The sequence below is a fragment of the Crocodylus porosus genome, unplaced genomic scaffold, assembly GCF_001723895.1.
Source record: "Crocodylus porosus isolate Cpor-Errol unplaced genomic scaffold, CroPor_comp1, whole genome shotgun sequence".
NCBI classification, from domain to species: Eukaryota; Metazoa; Chordata; order Crocodylia; family Crocodylidae; genus Crocodylus; species Crocodylus porosus.
In genome coordinates, this window is record NW_017728906.1 from 167852940 (window position 1) to 167869749 (window position 16810).

Consider the following 16810-nt stretch of genomic DNA (forward strand, 5'->3'; position numbering starts at 1 on the left):
GATTTGCTTGAGATGCATCTACAGATGCAAGCCAGATTATTGCTCGCTTTACCAGCTGCGACATCACATTGGTGCCTCATATTCATCTTGTGGTCAGTCATGACTCCCAAGTCCCTTTTGGCCGTGCAAGTGTAGCACTGCCAAGCCTATAAGCATGCTGCAGGTTTTTTTCCCCAAGGTGGAGTACCTTGCATTTTTTGGTGTTGAATGCCATCAGGTTTTCGTCTTCCCATTTTCTGAGCCTGTCGAGGTCTGTTTGGATCACCAGCCTATCCTCAGGTGTGGACACTTTACCCCAAAAGTTTGGTGTCATCGGCAAACTTGGCCAGTCTGCTTCTAACACCAATGTCTAAATCATTAATAAAAATATTAAAGAGTATAGGCCCTAGGATGGAGCCTTGGGGGACCCCACTGACCATGGCGCACCATGATGATTCACTTCCGTCGATTACCACTCTCTCTGGGTCTGACCTTAAAGCCAATTCCCCAGCCATTGGACTCTGATGTAGCCAAGGCTGCAGTTGGCCAATTTTTCCATGAGGAGATCATGGGACACCAGATAAGTGGCTTTTTTAAGATCAAGATATATGATGTCAATCTCTTCTCCCTTGTCCAGGTGATATGTCACCTGGTCATAGAAGGAGATGAGATTGGTCAGGCAAGACCTACCCTCAACAAACCTGTGCTGGCTGTCCCTCAGGATGTTGCCATCAGCCAGTTCGTCTAGAATGGTCTCTTTGAACATTTTTTCCAAGATCTTCCCGGGGATAGAGGTCAGGCTGATAGGCTTGTTTCCCTGGATCTACTTTCCTCCCTTTCTGGAAGATAGGCACCAAACTGACCTTCTTTCAATCTTCAGTCATGTCACCTGAGGTTTCTAATCTGAAAGCAAGTATGAAAAATAACAGATAACCTGTAATTAATTCTCTGGTGGGATTTATTTACTCCCTGTTGTAGTGGATGGCAAAACATCCATAAATGCTTTGGCCTAAAGTACATCTCAGTCTCAGTTTCAATAAAATATTTTCCATGTCTCTGTCACTCTGGTGTGAAGAATAGAATATCCAACAGCAGATAAACAAATTTAGCAGTTCTCTTTTACTACCAGTACTAAGGGGCAAATAGTTGCTAAATATGGTTGCATTGTGATGGTGCTGAAGGAAGATGCACTGGCAGTTAAAATGGGCAAGTTTTCCCTCAGAATTAGTATTATGAGCATGAAAAGTTCCCAAAATACCTTGGCATAACTCTTGATCGGAGCCTCACCTTTCATGAACATCTATGGAATGTTGCTAAATAACAAAAGCACAAGTTAACTTTGTGCCAGAACGACATGGGGATCAAATGCAACCGTGCTTCAAACGGCCACTATAGCACTTGTTTTTTCTGCAGCAGAATATTGCTCCCCAATCTGGAACAAAAGCATGCACGCAAAGATTGTTGATACACAGTTAAATGCAGTTATGCGGCTTATATCAGGAATGCTAAAAAAGTACGCTGTTGTCATGGCTTCCAGTCCTAGCGAACGCTGCTCCCCCACAGCTCCTCCGTGATGCCACATACATGAAGGAATACCATAAGGCCATCAGTAACCCAAACCTCCCAATCACTACGCCACAATTCACAGCCTCAAATCTAGAAAACCCTTCTAGAAATATGCCAAAAAGCTCTATGATAATTTCAAAGTAAGAGCATTGAAGAACAGTGGAGGGAAGTCTGGGCAAATACCAGCCTGCCACAGAAATGCATCATTAGCAAACCTACAGTCCCCCAGCCAGGATTTAACCTACCAAGAAAGATTTGGTCCTCCCTGAATCACATTTGACACTTCATGAAAAATGCGGACACCTACTCCATAAATGGAGAATCAAAGGGAGTCTGGGTTGCAGTTGTGGTGTGTTGTTTTTTTTAGAGGATACAACACATGACCAATTGCGCAGTTAGATCATTTAATGGCAATCTAAATTCAATCTGTGCAGTCAAATGGCTATCAAATTTAGATATTAATCTATGGATGTTGTAATCCTGAAATGTCATACAAAAGAAGGAGAAAGAATTAGTATTGAGCCAGTGCTTTGACATGGTGTGAGAGCTGACTTTTTAACATGTAAAGAATGAGATCCTGACCACTGGGTATAATTATAATCACTATTGTAAGTCCAAAATCCCAAAATGTATTTTCTTTTCACATTCCATACAGAGTTAAATTCATCCTCTACTTCTACCTAAATCCCTTGAATTTTCAATAAAACTTGATATTTTTCTTTCCTTGCTTGATGATTGGTGGTGTTGCACTGTTAAAACAAATATACCCGTGTTAAACTGGTCAGTCAAACTGTTAATTTTGGCGCACCTGTGTATATACATTCTTCTCGGATAGGTGCTTTCCAGACCGTAAGAAATGATTATGCATAAGTAAGGATCTGTGTATTTTAAATGGAATACAATGTGACATGGAAGGTTTATGAGAATTAATGTGTAGCAAGATTATTATCTGTGACTGGCAGCAGAGCAGATGAGTTATGTGGTTCATCCCAAAGAAGTATTAATCAAACTCTTGTACTGCATCCCACATGTATGTCACATTCATATGGTTTGAACAGGTAGGCTATTTACTGTGAGGTAAAATAGGGAGAAGGGCAATTACTGTTTATCAGTGGCTTTGTGATAACTTCCCATAGGTGCACATTTACCCTAAAAACTAAACTGCAACACCTTAGCCCTCTTTTATTGAAGGCACATTCACAGAAAAATGAATTGATCAATATACTGAAGATTTTTTAAGGGGATTTTCTTTTCCTGTCTTGCAGGGTTTGTTGTTGTTTCTTTGGTATCTGTCCACTTTTGAATTCATGGTCTCTTGTTACCATTATCCCTAAACATACAGAACTCCAAAGGGAGCCACAAAAAAGTCTAATGACCTAAAATATCTGTTTTATAAATAATGCTGTCCTTAATTTCAGTAATTTTACCAAGCACCCTTCAAAAGCTAGAAACATGTTTGAGCTCTTTGGGATTCTGGGACTCTTACCTCTTCAATACTATAAAGCAAAGTTTCCCAAAATGGGGTACATGTACCCCTGGGGGTATGCAAGACTTCTCTGGGGCGGGGTATGTGAGAGAAATTGTGTAATGGCAGATTTAATTTTCATAATGATAATAATTGGCATATAAGGGGTTAAAATACAAAACATATGCTGGTAGGGGTACATGGGCAACTTAAAAATCTGGAAGGGGGAAGAAAAAGTTTGGGAACCTCTGCATAAAGAATTTGTTTCTAGCCCTGTAAGGATACATAATGTTAGAATGTAAAGCTATGACATTTTTCTATGTGGAAAAATTTATCCTAAAGGCAGGATCTTGCCCATCTTGGGTCTCAGGGAAGGGTAATTTGGAGATAAAATTTCATATCCAAATGGACAAAGGCTGAAGGATTTCTGAACCAGATGGATTATTATTTTTTTTGACAGCTGTTTAAAACTGCTCAGAGGTCTGGAATGTTAGAATGAGTCCTGGAGGAATAATAGGCAAAGGGCAAGAAGGACGGTCAAATGTGCATGCTAAATTTGTTTATCACACAGCTCAGCATGTGTGGATCTCTGTGTGTGGCTATGTAGACTCAGAAGCTTACATCAGCTGAGGATCTAGCTATAACATATATATTTCTAGAGCACCTTGAAATAATGATATCAACCTAAAGTGGTTTAGGTTGGCTCTTCGTTTGCTTTAGATCCAATCCAAAACTCAATGAGATTCCTTCCATTTTCTTCAGTAGACTTTAGATCAGATCGTATATGTCTGTGTAATGATGTTATCCCTTGCTCCACCTGTTGTTTTCAGGCAACCACCTACTCACTGTGATATGAAGGTGATTTCATGTCTCGCTTATTTTTGTTTCTTCCTAGGCAGGAATGGTGTTCAGATGTGGATATTTCTGGTTTGGTTTATTGCTGGTGCCCACTGCGTGCCTTCTTAAAGATGTGGCCTGGAGAGCGTAAGTTTAAAGACTACAGAAATAATTGTATTTGCTGTAGAAATGCTCCTTCACCTCTGTTTCCTTCAGTTCAGTATCTTTCAGTCCATCGTTTAGTAACACTTCAACTGAACAATCAGTTTGAGTGACTTCCTTTAGAAGTATTTATAGTGCCTGTCTTAAAGTTGTGTGAGTTGTTCATCAGCTATAATATCACAGTCAAGATGAAAGGATTCATAACAGTGACATTCATGGAGGCTAGGTACAGACATTCAAAAAGCCTGAGGCAAAATCAATCTCTGTTATGCAGTTTTCTGTAAGCCACATAGTTTAGATTGGTAGTGAACAGAACACACTTTTGCCCTTTGCCAGGTCCACCAGCAAGACCTGGTTCCACCATTTTTAATCCAGCCTGCACCAATCTTCTGCTCTGTTACGAGTATAGACCGGTTTTGTGCACCATGCTATTCCATTCAGGTGCAGACTGCTTTCTGATCACTTATAGCATTTAAAAGTATAATGTCTGTACCTGGCCAAAATGTTTCCAGAAATCTGAAGGACATATACTTCACTAGGGGCAATGCTATTCTTGTTACAAAGATTTATGTTTTATTCTTACAACCAAAGAAGCCCAGACTTTTTGGAGTGTGACTATATATGCATGAGTTAGAAAGTAATAGTACTTTAGTTTGTAGACAAAGGAACAGTCTTCTCCTGGATAACTATATTTTATTCTGTCCAGCCATTTCATTTTAAGTTCTCTTGCTCAACACTAGATTGCTTGACAGTTCCCCTCAGGGCTGTCCCTCCACAGTGAAGCTTCCTGCATATACTTTGTACAAAGTAGTCTTGTACCTTAACATTTAGATGAAGGTCCTCATAACTCCATTCCTAATCCAAGAAAGATCAGTGATGAAGTGCAGATCTGGGTAACCCTCTTTTAATGCCTGGAGTTGAAAATACTGAGAAAAGTAATGGAATCAAAGAACATTGTGATTAAAAAAGAGGCTGGTTTCACCTATATTCTTTGCAAAGCAAAATTATTTATTTTTACAAGTATTGTTGGGCTTTTTTTCCAGTCTACTTTGAAACGTCTCGGACGATATGAATTTCATCCTATCCCTTGGAAGGCTATTACAGCCTTCCAATAGATCTTACTGTCTGGAATATTTTTCTTGACATCTAGCCTAAATTAAATTATTCTCATGGACTGAACAGAGATTGGAATTTTGAGCCCTGTTTTAGCAGTCCCACTCTGCATGAAGAAGAGCAGTAAAGAAACTATCGCTCTGATCTTGCAGACTAAAGGTACTGCCATGTTTCGTGACCTTTTACAGGAAAGGCCCAGGGGCATTCCAGCCATGGGGCTGATGTTGCAGATCCTTGCTGGAGTGAAGTGGGAGGATAGAAAGGTTAATACGTGATTTGTCATGAAGCCATAAGGTGAAAGCCTCATAATCTGTAATCTCTAACCCCTGGGTCAAGCTCTTTGCCAGCCAGCAAAAACTCTCCTTAAGGGAGAAAAGCAGAAAGTATGGAAGGATAAATTAAATACAGTAGGAAGCAAGAAAATCTCCCCAGAGCACCTGTCTGTCTCAGATGTCAGCCTAAAAGGATAAATCAGTCTACATATAGAGGTGCTGTAAGTTTGTTTTTCCATGAGCCAGTAGTATATTAGAATTTAAAATGTTGTATTTGCCTACCAAAAATCAATGATGATTTTTTAAAAAGAAATTCCCTTCCCTTCCTTTGATTAATTTTCATGAGCTGTGTTACCTCACACAGCCAGTATCACTTACCATTTCCACTGGAGACTGAGTAGTCAGATGTAGTTCTGTGACCACCGCGTTGTTGAAAATGATAAAACAGGTCTAGAAATTTGAGGCTGAACATGGGTTCAAGCTTAAAAGACATGATTGTCACCTTTGCAAATCTGTTCACTTATTTTGTAAACCTAAGATCATTGTCCTCTATGTAATTAAGTATCACTTCATTTTATCCATTTTAAGGTAAACTGAATTGTTCTCATGATTAAAATTAAGTACATGTGGAGCTGTTTGCAGGAGCAGGGTGTACATATGTATTTAGGTGTCTGTCATTGGACACCTGATTTTTAAAAAACTTGTCTGGATGTTCAGTGCAGGCCATACTTGTGTCCTCAAATTGCCTTCTTTTTTTAGTTCTCAGCAAGAATAGCTAGACACCAGTAGGAGAGACCTGATATAACTAGAGCAAATCATCAAAAAGTATGAGTGAAGTTATCTATAGAATACACCGTGACCATACTAAGGATGCTTAAAATGCAAGCGCCCAGACATTAAACCTTGTTAACTTATATAAAGTGCCCTCTGAGCATCTGAAAATTACACCATTTCAGACAAGGGTTAAATCTGGACCATACTTTCTAGCTTGTGTTAAGGTAACTTCACTCTTCTGTATAGTGATAAATGAGCAATCTGCAGTCCTCCAGCAGCTCAGAGCACATTCTGACTTTAACACTGTGTAACGTTCCACAGATTTAGCATGGGCTAAGTGTCATGTGTAACTTCTTCCTATGAGTCATTAAAAACTTTATTACTGACTCAGCTTGAAGAAGTTTCCTTCTTTACAGAACTTTCAGCACAGAATCTTTTTACTGTTTCAGTCCAAGAGTATATGTTGAGAATCTCAATCGACACACATTTCAATTGATTCTCTGGATATTTTGCCAATAGATTATAAACAGGAGGCTCAGATCAATGCAAAGCAGAAAATGTGTTCTCTCAGACATAACTTTTTTTTACCTGTCACTGTAAAATTAACACCATTAATATTTTAACCAGGATAAATGAAATGACACAGCTATCAGCACTGCCATATGGAGGGAGTACAAGTCTGTTTCCTTTCCAGAAAAACTTGCCATACAAAACTTGAGCTACAACCTGAGGCCCCTGGAAAGCAGAGAGACTAGACAGCACGTTTCTGCTGCAGTGGCTACATGTCACTGTTTGTAATTCAGCAGAATCTGTTGTCAGCCATAAAATTCCAGAAGCTCTGGCTTTTCCTGGTCATGGAATTTATCCCTTTCAATTCTTTTTGGACATGAACCATATGTCCACAAAAAGGGCATTCACGTGACCCAAAAGACATGTGCCTAATTTCAGTACAGAACACTGCCAGAACAGAGTAAACAAAGAGTAGAGGTTGCATCTGGTAGAGCACTGAAGGGGACCAGAAAAAGTGTATTTCCAGTCCTGTGCAAATCATTTTATATCTAAACAGGGACGTAGTGTCCATTATAGAAATTTGTAATGTTGGCAGGTTTGAACTAGTTTTATATTTCCTTTGTTACATAGGCTCCGCTTGTCAACATGCCTCTTATCTCCCATGTTCCCTGGAGCTCTATGCCTGCAACATTTTTACTGAATCAAGGAAATGTGGAAATTTTTTATTTCTTTTCAGAAAGAGGGGGAAGCTTATTATTAAGCATTTGGCTGCAAAACCACATTGTTAACTCTGGTTCCAATTCCCTGATTTCAGGGAAAATATGCAGGATTTTTATTTCTTACTTATAAAGGTCCTGATTCAGCCACCTTTACAAATCCATTACTGAAGTAACTGCTACTTAACAGTAGCAAGCATTGCAGGATCTGGCCAATGAGTGTACGTAGCAGTCATCAGAGTAATTTGTTTTAGTGAATTGGAGCCAAGGAACCAAAGGGTTGATACTGCTCTCACAATGCCTGTCACTCAGTGACTTTGGAACTTTTCCTTAATATCTAACAAAACCTTGCATTGCAGAAAGGACCTTAAAGACCACATTGTGCCTACCTGTTCTTCAGAGGTTGGTGATGTGCAGAAAGCATAAAAAAGCTCCTCCCTGTGCTATGAAGCCACTGGACACAGATGAAATCTCTGGAGCACACAATGTGCTCCTTCCAGGTGCCACTGGTATACAAGAGACCTTGTAGACTCCACAACACCAGCTACACATGGTTGTGGGTCTGAAAGAAGCTGCTGAAGCCTAGCTGCTTTTCTGTTTGGTGCTTTTATCATGCCAGGGTACAAGAGAAAGGACATGTCATTCTATAGCAGAGCCACTTCCAGCTAACTCAGGCGTGGGCTGTTATTTCGGCTGGCAGGCCACTTACTGAGTTTTGGTGAGCTTTCAAGGGCCACACGCACACAGTCTTTCAGAAGATATCATTCTGACAAATTATAAATAAAACAATCAATCATATTCTAAAAATCAAACATCTACTATAACATATTTTAATTTTATTTCAAAAAATAATTTTTGTTCTGCTTTGTGCTCCTACCTGCGCCTTTCAGCAACTCCAGCCAGCACGCACAGCTTCCCATGGAGCTGCTTCTGGTGTGGCTGCAGCCACCCAGGCTCTGCTCAGCTCCACCCACCTCCAGTGGCTCCTCTTCCTGCTCCTGCAGCACTGGTAGGGTGAGGAAGGGCAGCAGCCATGGGGACACATGCCAGGCACCAGGTGTGGGGGGAAGCTGCAGATGGACAGCTCCTGCCCTAATACATGGGGCTTCAGCTCTCAGCCACCTTCTGCACATTTGGCTGCCCACAGGGGCCTGCTCATCATGCCAGGCAGGCAGAGTGGGTGGAAGATGGCTGGGAGCTGGAGCCCCTCATACTAGGGCAGAAGCTACCTGGCTGCATCTTTCCCCCTGCCCCTCTGCCTGGCTGGATATGTGGTGCCCAGCATGCATCCCCATAGCCACTGTCACTTTCTCACGCTATCTGCTGCCCAGAGCAATGTAGCAGGGGCAGGAAGAGAAGGAGCTGCTAGAGGAAGGGGAGCCAAACAGTACCTGGGCAGCTGCAGCTGCACTAGGAACAGATCAGCCAGGAAGCTGTGTGCACTGGCTAGGGTCAGGAGTGGGTGGGAATACAGCACAGGATGCCCTGGGCAGAAGTGGGTGGGGCTTGGCCCCATGGAGAGTGCCACGGGAGCAGCTGTGGGTCAGATGCAATCAATTGGTGGGCGCCTGCCCAAGAGCCAGATCCAGTCAGTTGGTGGGCCAGATCTGGCCCACTGGCTGTATTTTGCCCAGCCCTGAGCTAACCAATAAGATTACATGGACAATTTTATATTTAGAATCATAGAAAATTAGGGTTGGAAGGGACCTCAAGGAGGTCATCTAGTCCAACCTCCTGCTCAAAGCAGGACCAGCCCCAACTAGATCACCCCACCCAGGGCGTTGTTTAGCTGGATGTGCGGGGCCTCCAAGGAAGGAGATTCTACCACCTCTCTAGGTAACCTGCTCCAGTGTTTTACTACCCTCCTTGTGAGAGAGCTTTTCCTAATACCTAATCTAAGCTGCCCTTGCTGCAAATTGAGACCATTGCTCCTTGTTCTGTCATTTGCCGCCACTGAGAACAGTCCAGCTCCATCCTCTTTGGAACTACCTTCAGGTAGTTGAAGGCTGCTATTAAATCCCCCTTTCGGTCTTCTCTTCTCCAGACTAAATAAGCCCAGTTCATGCCACCTCTCCCTATAAGCCATGTGTCCTGGCCCCCTAACCTTTTTTCTTCCCTCCACTGGACTTTGTCCAATTTCTCAACATCCTTTCTGTAGTGGAGGACCCAAAACTGGACACATCTCTCCAGATGTGGCCTTCCTAGTGCTGAATAGAGGGGAATCATTATTCCCTTCAATCTGCTTGCAGTGTTCCTGCTACTGCAGCCCAGTATGCCATTAGCCTCTTTGGCAACAAGGGCACACCTTTGGCTCATATTCAGCATATTGTCCACTGTAACCCCCGGGTCCTTTTCTGCAGAGTTGTTGTCCACCCAATCAGCCCCAAGACTGTACCATGCATGGCATTGTTCTGTCCTAAGTGCAGGACTTTGCACTTGTCCTTATTGAACCTCATGAGATTTCTTTCAGCTCAATCCTCCAATTTGTTGAGGTCTTTCTGAATCCTAGCCCTACCCTTCAGTGTATCCCCCCAGCTTGGTGTCATCTGTGAACTTGTTGTGGGTGCACTCCTTCCCATCTTCCAGGTCATTGATGAAGATATTGAACTAAACTGGTCCCAGGACCCACGCCTGGGATACTCCATTTGATATCAGCTGCCAACAAGACATGGAACCATTGACTGCTACCCTCTGACCCAATGATCCAGTCAGTTTTCTATCCTTCTTACAGTCCATCCATACAACCCGTACTTCCTTAGTTTGCTTGTGAGAATTTTAGTGGAAGGTTCATATCTCAGATGTATTGCAAAATACAAGGCACAACTGGAGACTTTTACCTTTCTTCTTGTGTTTCAAAGGTTAGTATGTGCTATTCTGAAACAAGGTGTTATGAAAAGTATCTAATCCTTCTCCCTGCAGTCCACTGGCTGTTTGCCATTGCATTCAGTAGGAGTAGGCTCATGCACTAGGCAAGTAAAAGTGCCATAATGTATCATTCTTCATTGGGAAACATATGGACAAGTTACTATTAGTACAGATACTCAGTGTATGTCTGGATGTGCATCCCTGGCACTGCCTCTGGCACCTATCCTCAATACTCACCACCAGCCTGTCCCAGCTCATGTGCACCAAGTCCAGAAAGGGGCTTCTTTCAGGGCCTCTGGCTCTAGCATGCTTGAGGGTAGTTCCATGAGGTGCCCCCAGAGCAACTTCCCCACCATATTTCTGGCTTTGGTATATGCAATATGAGCAAGAGAGGAGGGCCTGCTCAAGAGTGGGACCCCCTGCCAGCAGCAGGGACACAGTGTAAACATCCCCTAATTACCAGAGTTACAGCCTCTCTTTCAGTGAAGCCATTGTGTCAACTCAAGAAGCTACTGGGTGGTATGAAAATTACATGCTGTTTATCATTAGTTTCTGGATATTCAGCTGTGGTGCAATGCACACACATTCTATCTTTTCAGACTGCTTAAAAATAACTTTACTATTCCCAGACTTTATGGCAACAATATTTTCCACATGAGGAAATAGCTCAGTGCATTACCTGCTTAACAGCATCTCACTAATTGGACTATCTGTTGTAAGATTCTCTTCTGTTTATATTTTGGATTCAGTGTTCACTGTGGAAGGGAAAAGAAAAACATTTCTTTAATCTCTTATGCTGCTTGGCAGCTTGGAGATGAACAAGGAGTCTTAGGAGAGATAGGATAACTTGTATTTTTCCATGTTTCCTTCTATATAAAAGCAGTTTCTGGAGGATTTTAAAAGTTCCAAACTTAAATTTAACTTCCAAACTTCAAATTTAAAAATTTCCTGAAATTTAAAAATGCTCACGTCTACAGTATTAGATATGGCCTATTTTAAAAGTAAGAGATGAGTTCAAATTCAGCATTTTAATCTGTTTTCCTGCGGGCTGGAGTGACCACCCCCTAGTCAGAAGCAGGCAGGCCAGCATAGAGAGAGCATTCACAGCCAAACCCCCTGCCACCAAATGTTGTTGAAGCCCCACATCTACAGACCAGATCCAGGGGTTCTGTGGGTCGGATCCAGTGCACAAGCTGTAGGTTACCAACCCCAATGTTAATGCATTTGTTCAAATTAAGAAGAATGTGAAAGCAAAGTCAATTGGAAAGATTATAAGAGTTAATAGCCCAAAGCTTAAGGCAGGCTTTATCTCCTAAAAAAAAAAAAAAAAAAGTCTGTAGTTTCAGTTCTCAAAGAGGAGACAGAGTCTAATCATTACTCTAAGTAGTTGTAACTTGACTCTACATTTTTGTGCAGTTTTAGGTAATGTAACATACTTGAAACCAGTACATTTTTTAGAATGTTTTTGCTACTCTGTTTTCATTCCCTGTCAAGATGCATCTGTGTTCCCACCTGAGTCTTAGGCCTCATTCCCTGCTTTTTTTGTCCAAGTATGTGTCTATCTTAAAGTATACAGAGGCGGGGTATTTGGTATGGGGAGAACAATGCTGTTTGAGTATGTATAAAGACATGTATGCATTGGATACTACGCTAATGTCCTTTTATTGCCAGCTTCTTCTACACTTCATTTCTGACCAGTTGTTCTCTAGTAGGTGCCTCTCCATAATGGAGACAGATTACTATTGTGTTTTAGATTATTGAATAAAAATTTCAACAATGTCTGTCTGTATAGGAAGTCTTTGTCATCTCTGGAATTGGAGCATATCATTTTAAAACAGAGAAGCAAATACTTTATCTCTCTATTAAGTCTATGCTGGTGGCTCAGTTGACTTGGCTCCATTTTGCTTCCAAGCTTATTGTGCAGTCGCATGCAAATCAATATTATCTCCTGGGATCCTTTTCCTCGGTTAAGCAGCACAAAGGAAAAAGCTATTAGAAAACTGCTTGTTTGAGAAATATACCCCTAGATTTTCTTTATTGCTTTGAGAATCAGGGGATACAGTGCTGGATTCTCCTCTCCCTTACACCAGTGCAAATCAGGAGCAATACCTCTGAAATCAGGGAATGGTGTGGGAAATGAGACCTGAAAGGCCCAAGTCTCTTGACTCAAGAGACATAAGCCTTGCTGGTATAAATTCTAAGTTATCTCTGTGGTACATAAATTGCTTTCTGCCTGCCAAAACTAAGGAAAAAGAATACAGGCAGGCTTGTTACTGTCTTTTTGGAAGAACGATGGGGAGTGAAACACCTTTACAAGTCCTGCAAAACTGAAAATATTTATAACTGAAAAATGAGAAGGTTTAAATAGCAACGATTATCAGAGACTCTCATCAGGCTTTCAGGGCACTGCAATGTATGGCTCAAAGGACAGAATGGAATCATGTTTTACTTCTATGAATATTCAATGAATCCCTGCTCTTTTGTTTGAATGACCGGGTCTTGATCAGTCCCATGGCAGTGGTGTCAGGTCTCCATAGTCCAGCAGTTCTGCCAGTTGGTTAGTTTTTAACACAGACAGTGTGTTCTATTAGAGCAGGCAAATTATATTAAATTTGTAGGCTTTCGTTTCTGCACTTTTCATGTAGCATTACTCAGATACTATGAACTTGCACTAATTGTCATGCTCATGCACTTTCACAATACCCTCTTTCCCAAATGTTTCCAAAACAAAGGCTCTGTGTGTGGCTCTTTTATCAGAGGTGGATAATTGTTTTTTTACAACTGTACAAATCTTCATGCACTGTTTTTAATCTTTTCCTTGTGATACAGGGCAAAGCATACCTACAATAAAACGCTGCTGGAACAGGTTCAGGAGTTGGAAACAAAGTCCAGAGAGCTGGGAAAAGCTATGCTTCGTGACAGTAATGGAAAGAGGTGGGACAATTCCATCCTAATTTAAAGAACAGATGCCTTCCACCCTATTTCCCTCCATTTCTTTTTTCATTCAAACCTAATTCTGTTTCCCCTAAGTTTTGTCCGTCATCCTCTTTCTTTTTTTCATTTTTAAATTAATCTTTTCCTCTGCATCTCTCCTGGGTTAAGCCAAATTTGAGAGTCCAACCAAAATTTCCTGTCTGGTGGCTTCTCACCACTTGGCCACTGAGCTGGTCTGCTTTAAATTGAAGCTGCATGTTCATATGGGGAAGACAATTAAGTGACCGAGGATGCAAAGAGAGTTACGCCAGCTCTTAAAAGAAGGGTGGAAAAGAGAAAAGATGGCGTGCACATACCTGGCTCAGCTAGGCTCACCTCATGCTCTCACTTTCCCCTGTAATTGACAGGGGTACGAGTGCAGGTTTCTCAGCTTCTCGTTCTGCTTCTTCTGCACCATATGGACTTGAACGTATTGCTGTTATTGAATCCTTCGTTGTGAAGGAGCATATGTGTTGTGTGGGAACCTTTGTCTGGTGTGAAAGAAGCTGAAGAAAATCATAGGGCGGCTTTAGCATCAGACAGTTTCATTTACCTTCTTAGAATGTGGCTCTGCCTCAGCAAATCGGAAAGCTCCCCGAGTTCAAAAAGGTTTTATAACTAACTCTTCTGTTCCTTAAACAATATGGCACCACATGACCTGCTAAGAAACTACATGATCATTAAACAGGATTTTAGCAAACCTTATAAACTAGCAAACTGAGTGGAATGGGCCTTTTAAAAAGATTTCAGTCTTATAGGGCAGGGTCATCCTTTGAGTCTTTGATGTCTACTCTAAGGTAAACTAATTGCCATATTGTAGCTGGTGCCGAGACAAGCTGGATAGTGAATTTTCAACTTAATTTTCCCTACAGATAGTGCTTGCTAAGTTGCAAGTTACTAAGGAATGAATCTGTTGTGATGACTAAAACTGAAAAAGTTTTGGTTGTTAGTGTGAATTTGAACATGTTTGTTAAAACATATGCACAGATCTCGCTTCACAGGGATTAGATTGCAGATAAAAATAATACAAAATAAATGGATCGAACCTCAAACGTTTGGGGTCATTTTTAATTAAGTGAGGTGTTATTTGCCCTATTTCTTCTACGTGCTGCAAGTGTATACTTTTATTTGTAAGTACATAGATTACACCTATGGTAATTTACAACAAATATGACCGACAAAATCTGTGCTACAGAATAAACTCAGGCCAAATCTGAAACCTGAATGTCTAAAATTAGGCACCTAACGAAAATTACCTCCAGGCAAAAATATGTGTAAAGACATACATTAATGCTGTGAACTCCTGATCAAGAGGCTTACCAGACTGTTGGTCCAGTTAAATGAAACAGTCACCTGAGAATGCATGGCTTCCAGACGTTCATCTAGGGACTGTTAGCATAAGTTCCCTTCCTTGCCCCCCCCCCCCCGGCTGTTATGGTGGTTCTCATATTTGTGCAGTATGTGCAGTTGTGTTTATGTTGCTTCATGATGTTTACATTCTCTACTGACAATATTAACTGCCTATTATTGACACTGAGAGGGAGGAAAGGAAATGTGTTTTTCTTGCATAATGAATCCCTGGGTTGGAAAGGCAGATTGAAATACCATTAGCAGTCATGAAGAGGCATTTAGTGTGCTAAACCCTTTACATGTGCATGTATGTGCCTCTTAGAACTTGATCAGCTTCCTCATTTATGTTTACACGCTGTCCTGGTTTTCTGTAAATTTAATGGCCATGTTATAATTCTTTTGTATGCTTCATGTTTTCTTTGCCTTTATTTTATTACATTTTCACTGCAAACTCTTTCATCTGCATTCCTCCTTCGTATAGATTCACTTCATTCTCGAAACGCTTGCTTGGAGATGATGTAAGGAATCTCTCCTTCCCTCCCCCCCATGCATTTGTTTTTTCTCCCTCCTAATTGCTCCCAGATTTTCTGGGTGGTCCATCTGTGAACTAGATAATGGTGGAGTGCCTCAGCCTGTGAGAGGTTGGCGTGTCATGCTTATGATGTGGCCTCCTGAGCACTCCTCAGAATTGTTCTGTCTTTTATCTCTTTTGTTTGTCTCCTGGCTCTTTCACACCTGCTTGAAATCATGTGCCTGTCCCTTAGAGATGGACAGTAAGTGGGTAAACTGGGAATTTTCTGGAGCTGAGGATCTGCCTGTTCAGAGACAGAGAGAGAATTATATATATAATTTTAATCTTGTGAGGGCTGCTGAGAATCAGGCGTGCTGGGATGTTTTTCCCTTTGCTTCCTCCTGCTGGGTGCCCCCACTGATAGCTATGATATTCATATTTACTTTGAAACTACCTAGGAAGGGAAGTGAGTAACCAGAGTCCACTTGTTTCTAATGAGAAGGGTAAACCTATATTAAAACTTCACAGGGTTACTGGTTCCCTCTAAGTAAAATGTTAGCACTTGTTGGAAGTGTTCCTTAAAACATGCCCACTTGGTGTTTGCTTTGTCCAGACAGTGCTGGGAGATAAACTAGCTGTCAGCAGGATCTTCTTTCCTTGTCCCTTGTGGTATACACTATTTTTGTATAGTGTCTTTTGCAAAAAAAAAGTATCACAAAATACTTCACACCCCATTAAAGATAAGAGAGAGAGATTTACAGAGCTAATTAGCTTTATTACTAGGGTGACCTTATTATCTTTAAGGAAATCTGGGACACTGTCCCTCCCCTCCACCCCAAGTCAACTGTGCTGCAGAAGGCAAAGGCAGAGAGGCAGAGGCACAGTCTGGCAGGGAGGCAGAGCAGCATGGTGTGCCAGGCTGGTGGGCAGGCAGACATTGCTGAAGCAGGTGCCACTCAACCCATATCTGCTGGGCCTGGCTCCTCCTGCCTCCAGCACTGCTGGTGCTGGGCTGGGCACAGCTCCAGTCTGCTAGCTTTGCTTCTGCTCAGCAGCAGTGGTGCCTGCCCGCTTGCCTGGCTAGTGCACTATGCTGCTCTGCCTCTCCACCCAACTATGCCTCACACCCTTGTGATTCCAGGACTTCTGATTCAATTTTCACCAGTCAGCCAGGACTCTGGGACAGCCTTCAAAATCCAGGACTGTTCATAGGAGCACTTACATGAGAATGGGATGCAAATTTTGAATATTACAAACTCTCCTGCCTAAAGGAGTGTGATTCAAAGATCCCAGAAGGTAATGAGCACATCTGGATTTAAAAAGCAGGGTACAAATTGTCTTCAGTAGTCATCTGGATTGGTTATGTTGCTTAAAAGCCAGGCACCATGGTACCCTAGGGCCTAGCCCTAGGCCATACTTTCTGTGGTTAAGGGCTCAAGTCTGGGCAGTGCCAATGTGAATTACCCATGCTGCCCAAATCAGAATACCCTTTTGTTAGTGACTGCACTTGATCAAAATGGTTATAATTTTTAGATGAATGAAAAATAAACAATTTCCGCTAGGACTAGTTAAATTAAATTAAACTCTGCTGAATTTCAACCCTGTCTGATATAAAGCTTTTTTATTTTTATTATACAAATCAATGGCCAAGTCTTGCCTTTACTCACCGGTATAGTGAAGTGCAGGTGAGTCCCAGAGGGTAGGGCCAGCTTGGGAT

At 41.7% G+C, this 16810-nt stretch overlaps 1 protein-coding gene across 1 annotated transcript in view; it reads left to right on the forward strand.

The window, feature by feature from the left end:
• ATP8A2 (ATPase phospholipid transporting 8A2) overlaps positions 1-16810 on the forward strand; it is a 541321-nt gene that overhangs the window by 500099 nt on the left and 24412 nt on the right. Inside the window, exons 34-35 of the mRNA XM_019530163.1 lie at positions 3906-3994; positions 13089-13193. Coding sequence (XP_019385708.1) covers positions 3906-3994; positions 13089-13193 — 194 coding nt within the window. The remainder of the gene's footprint in view (positions 1-3905; positions 3995-13088; positions 13194-16810) is intronic.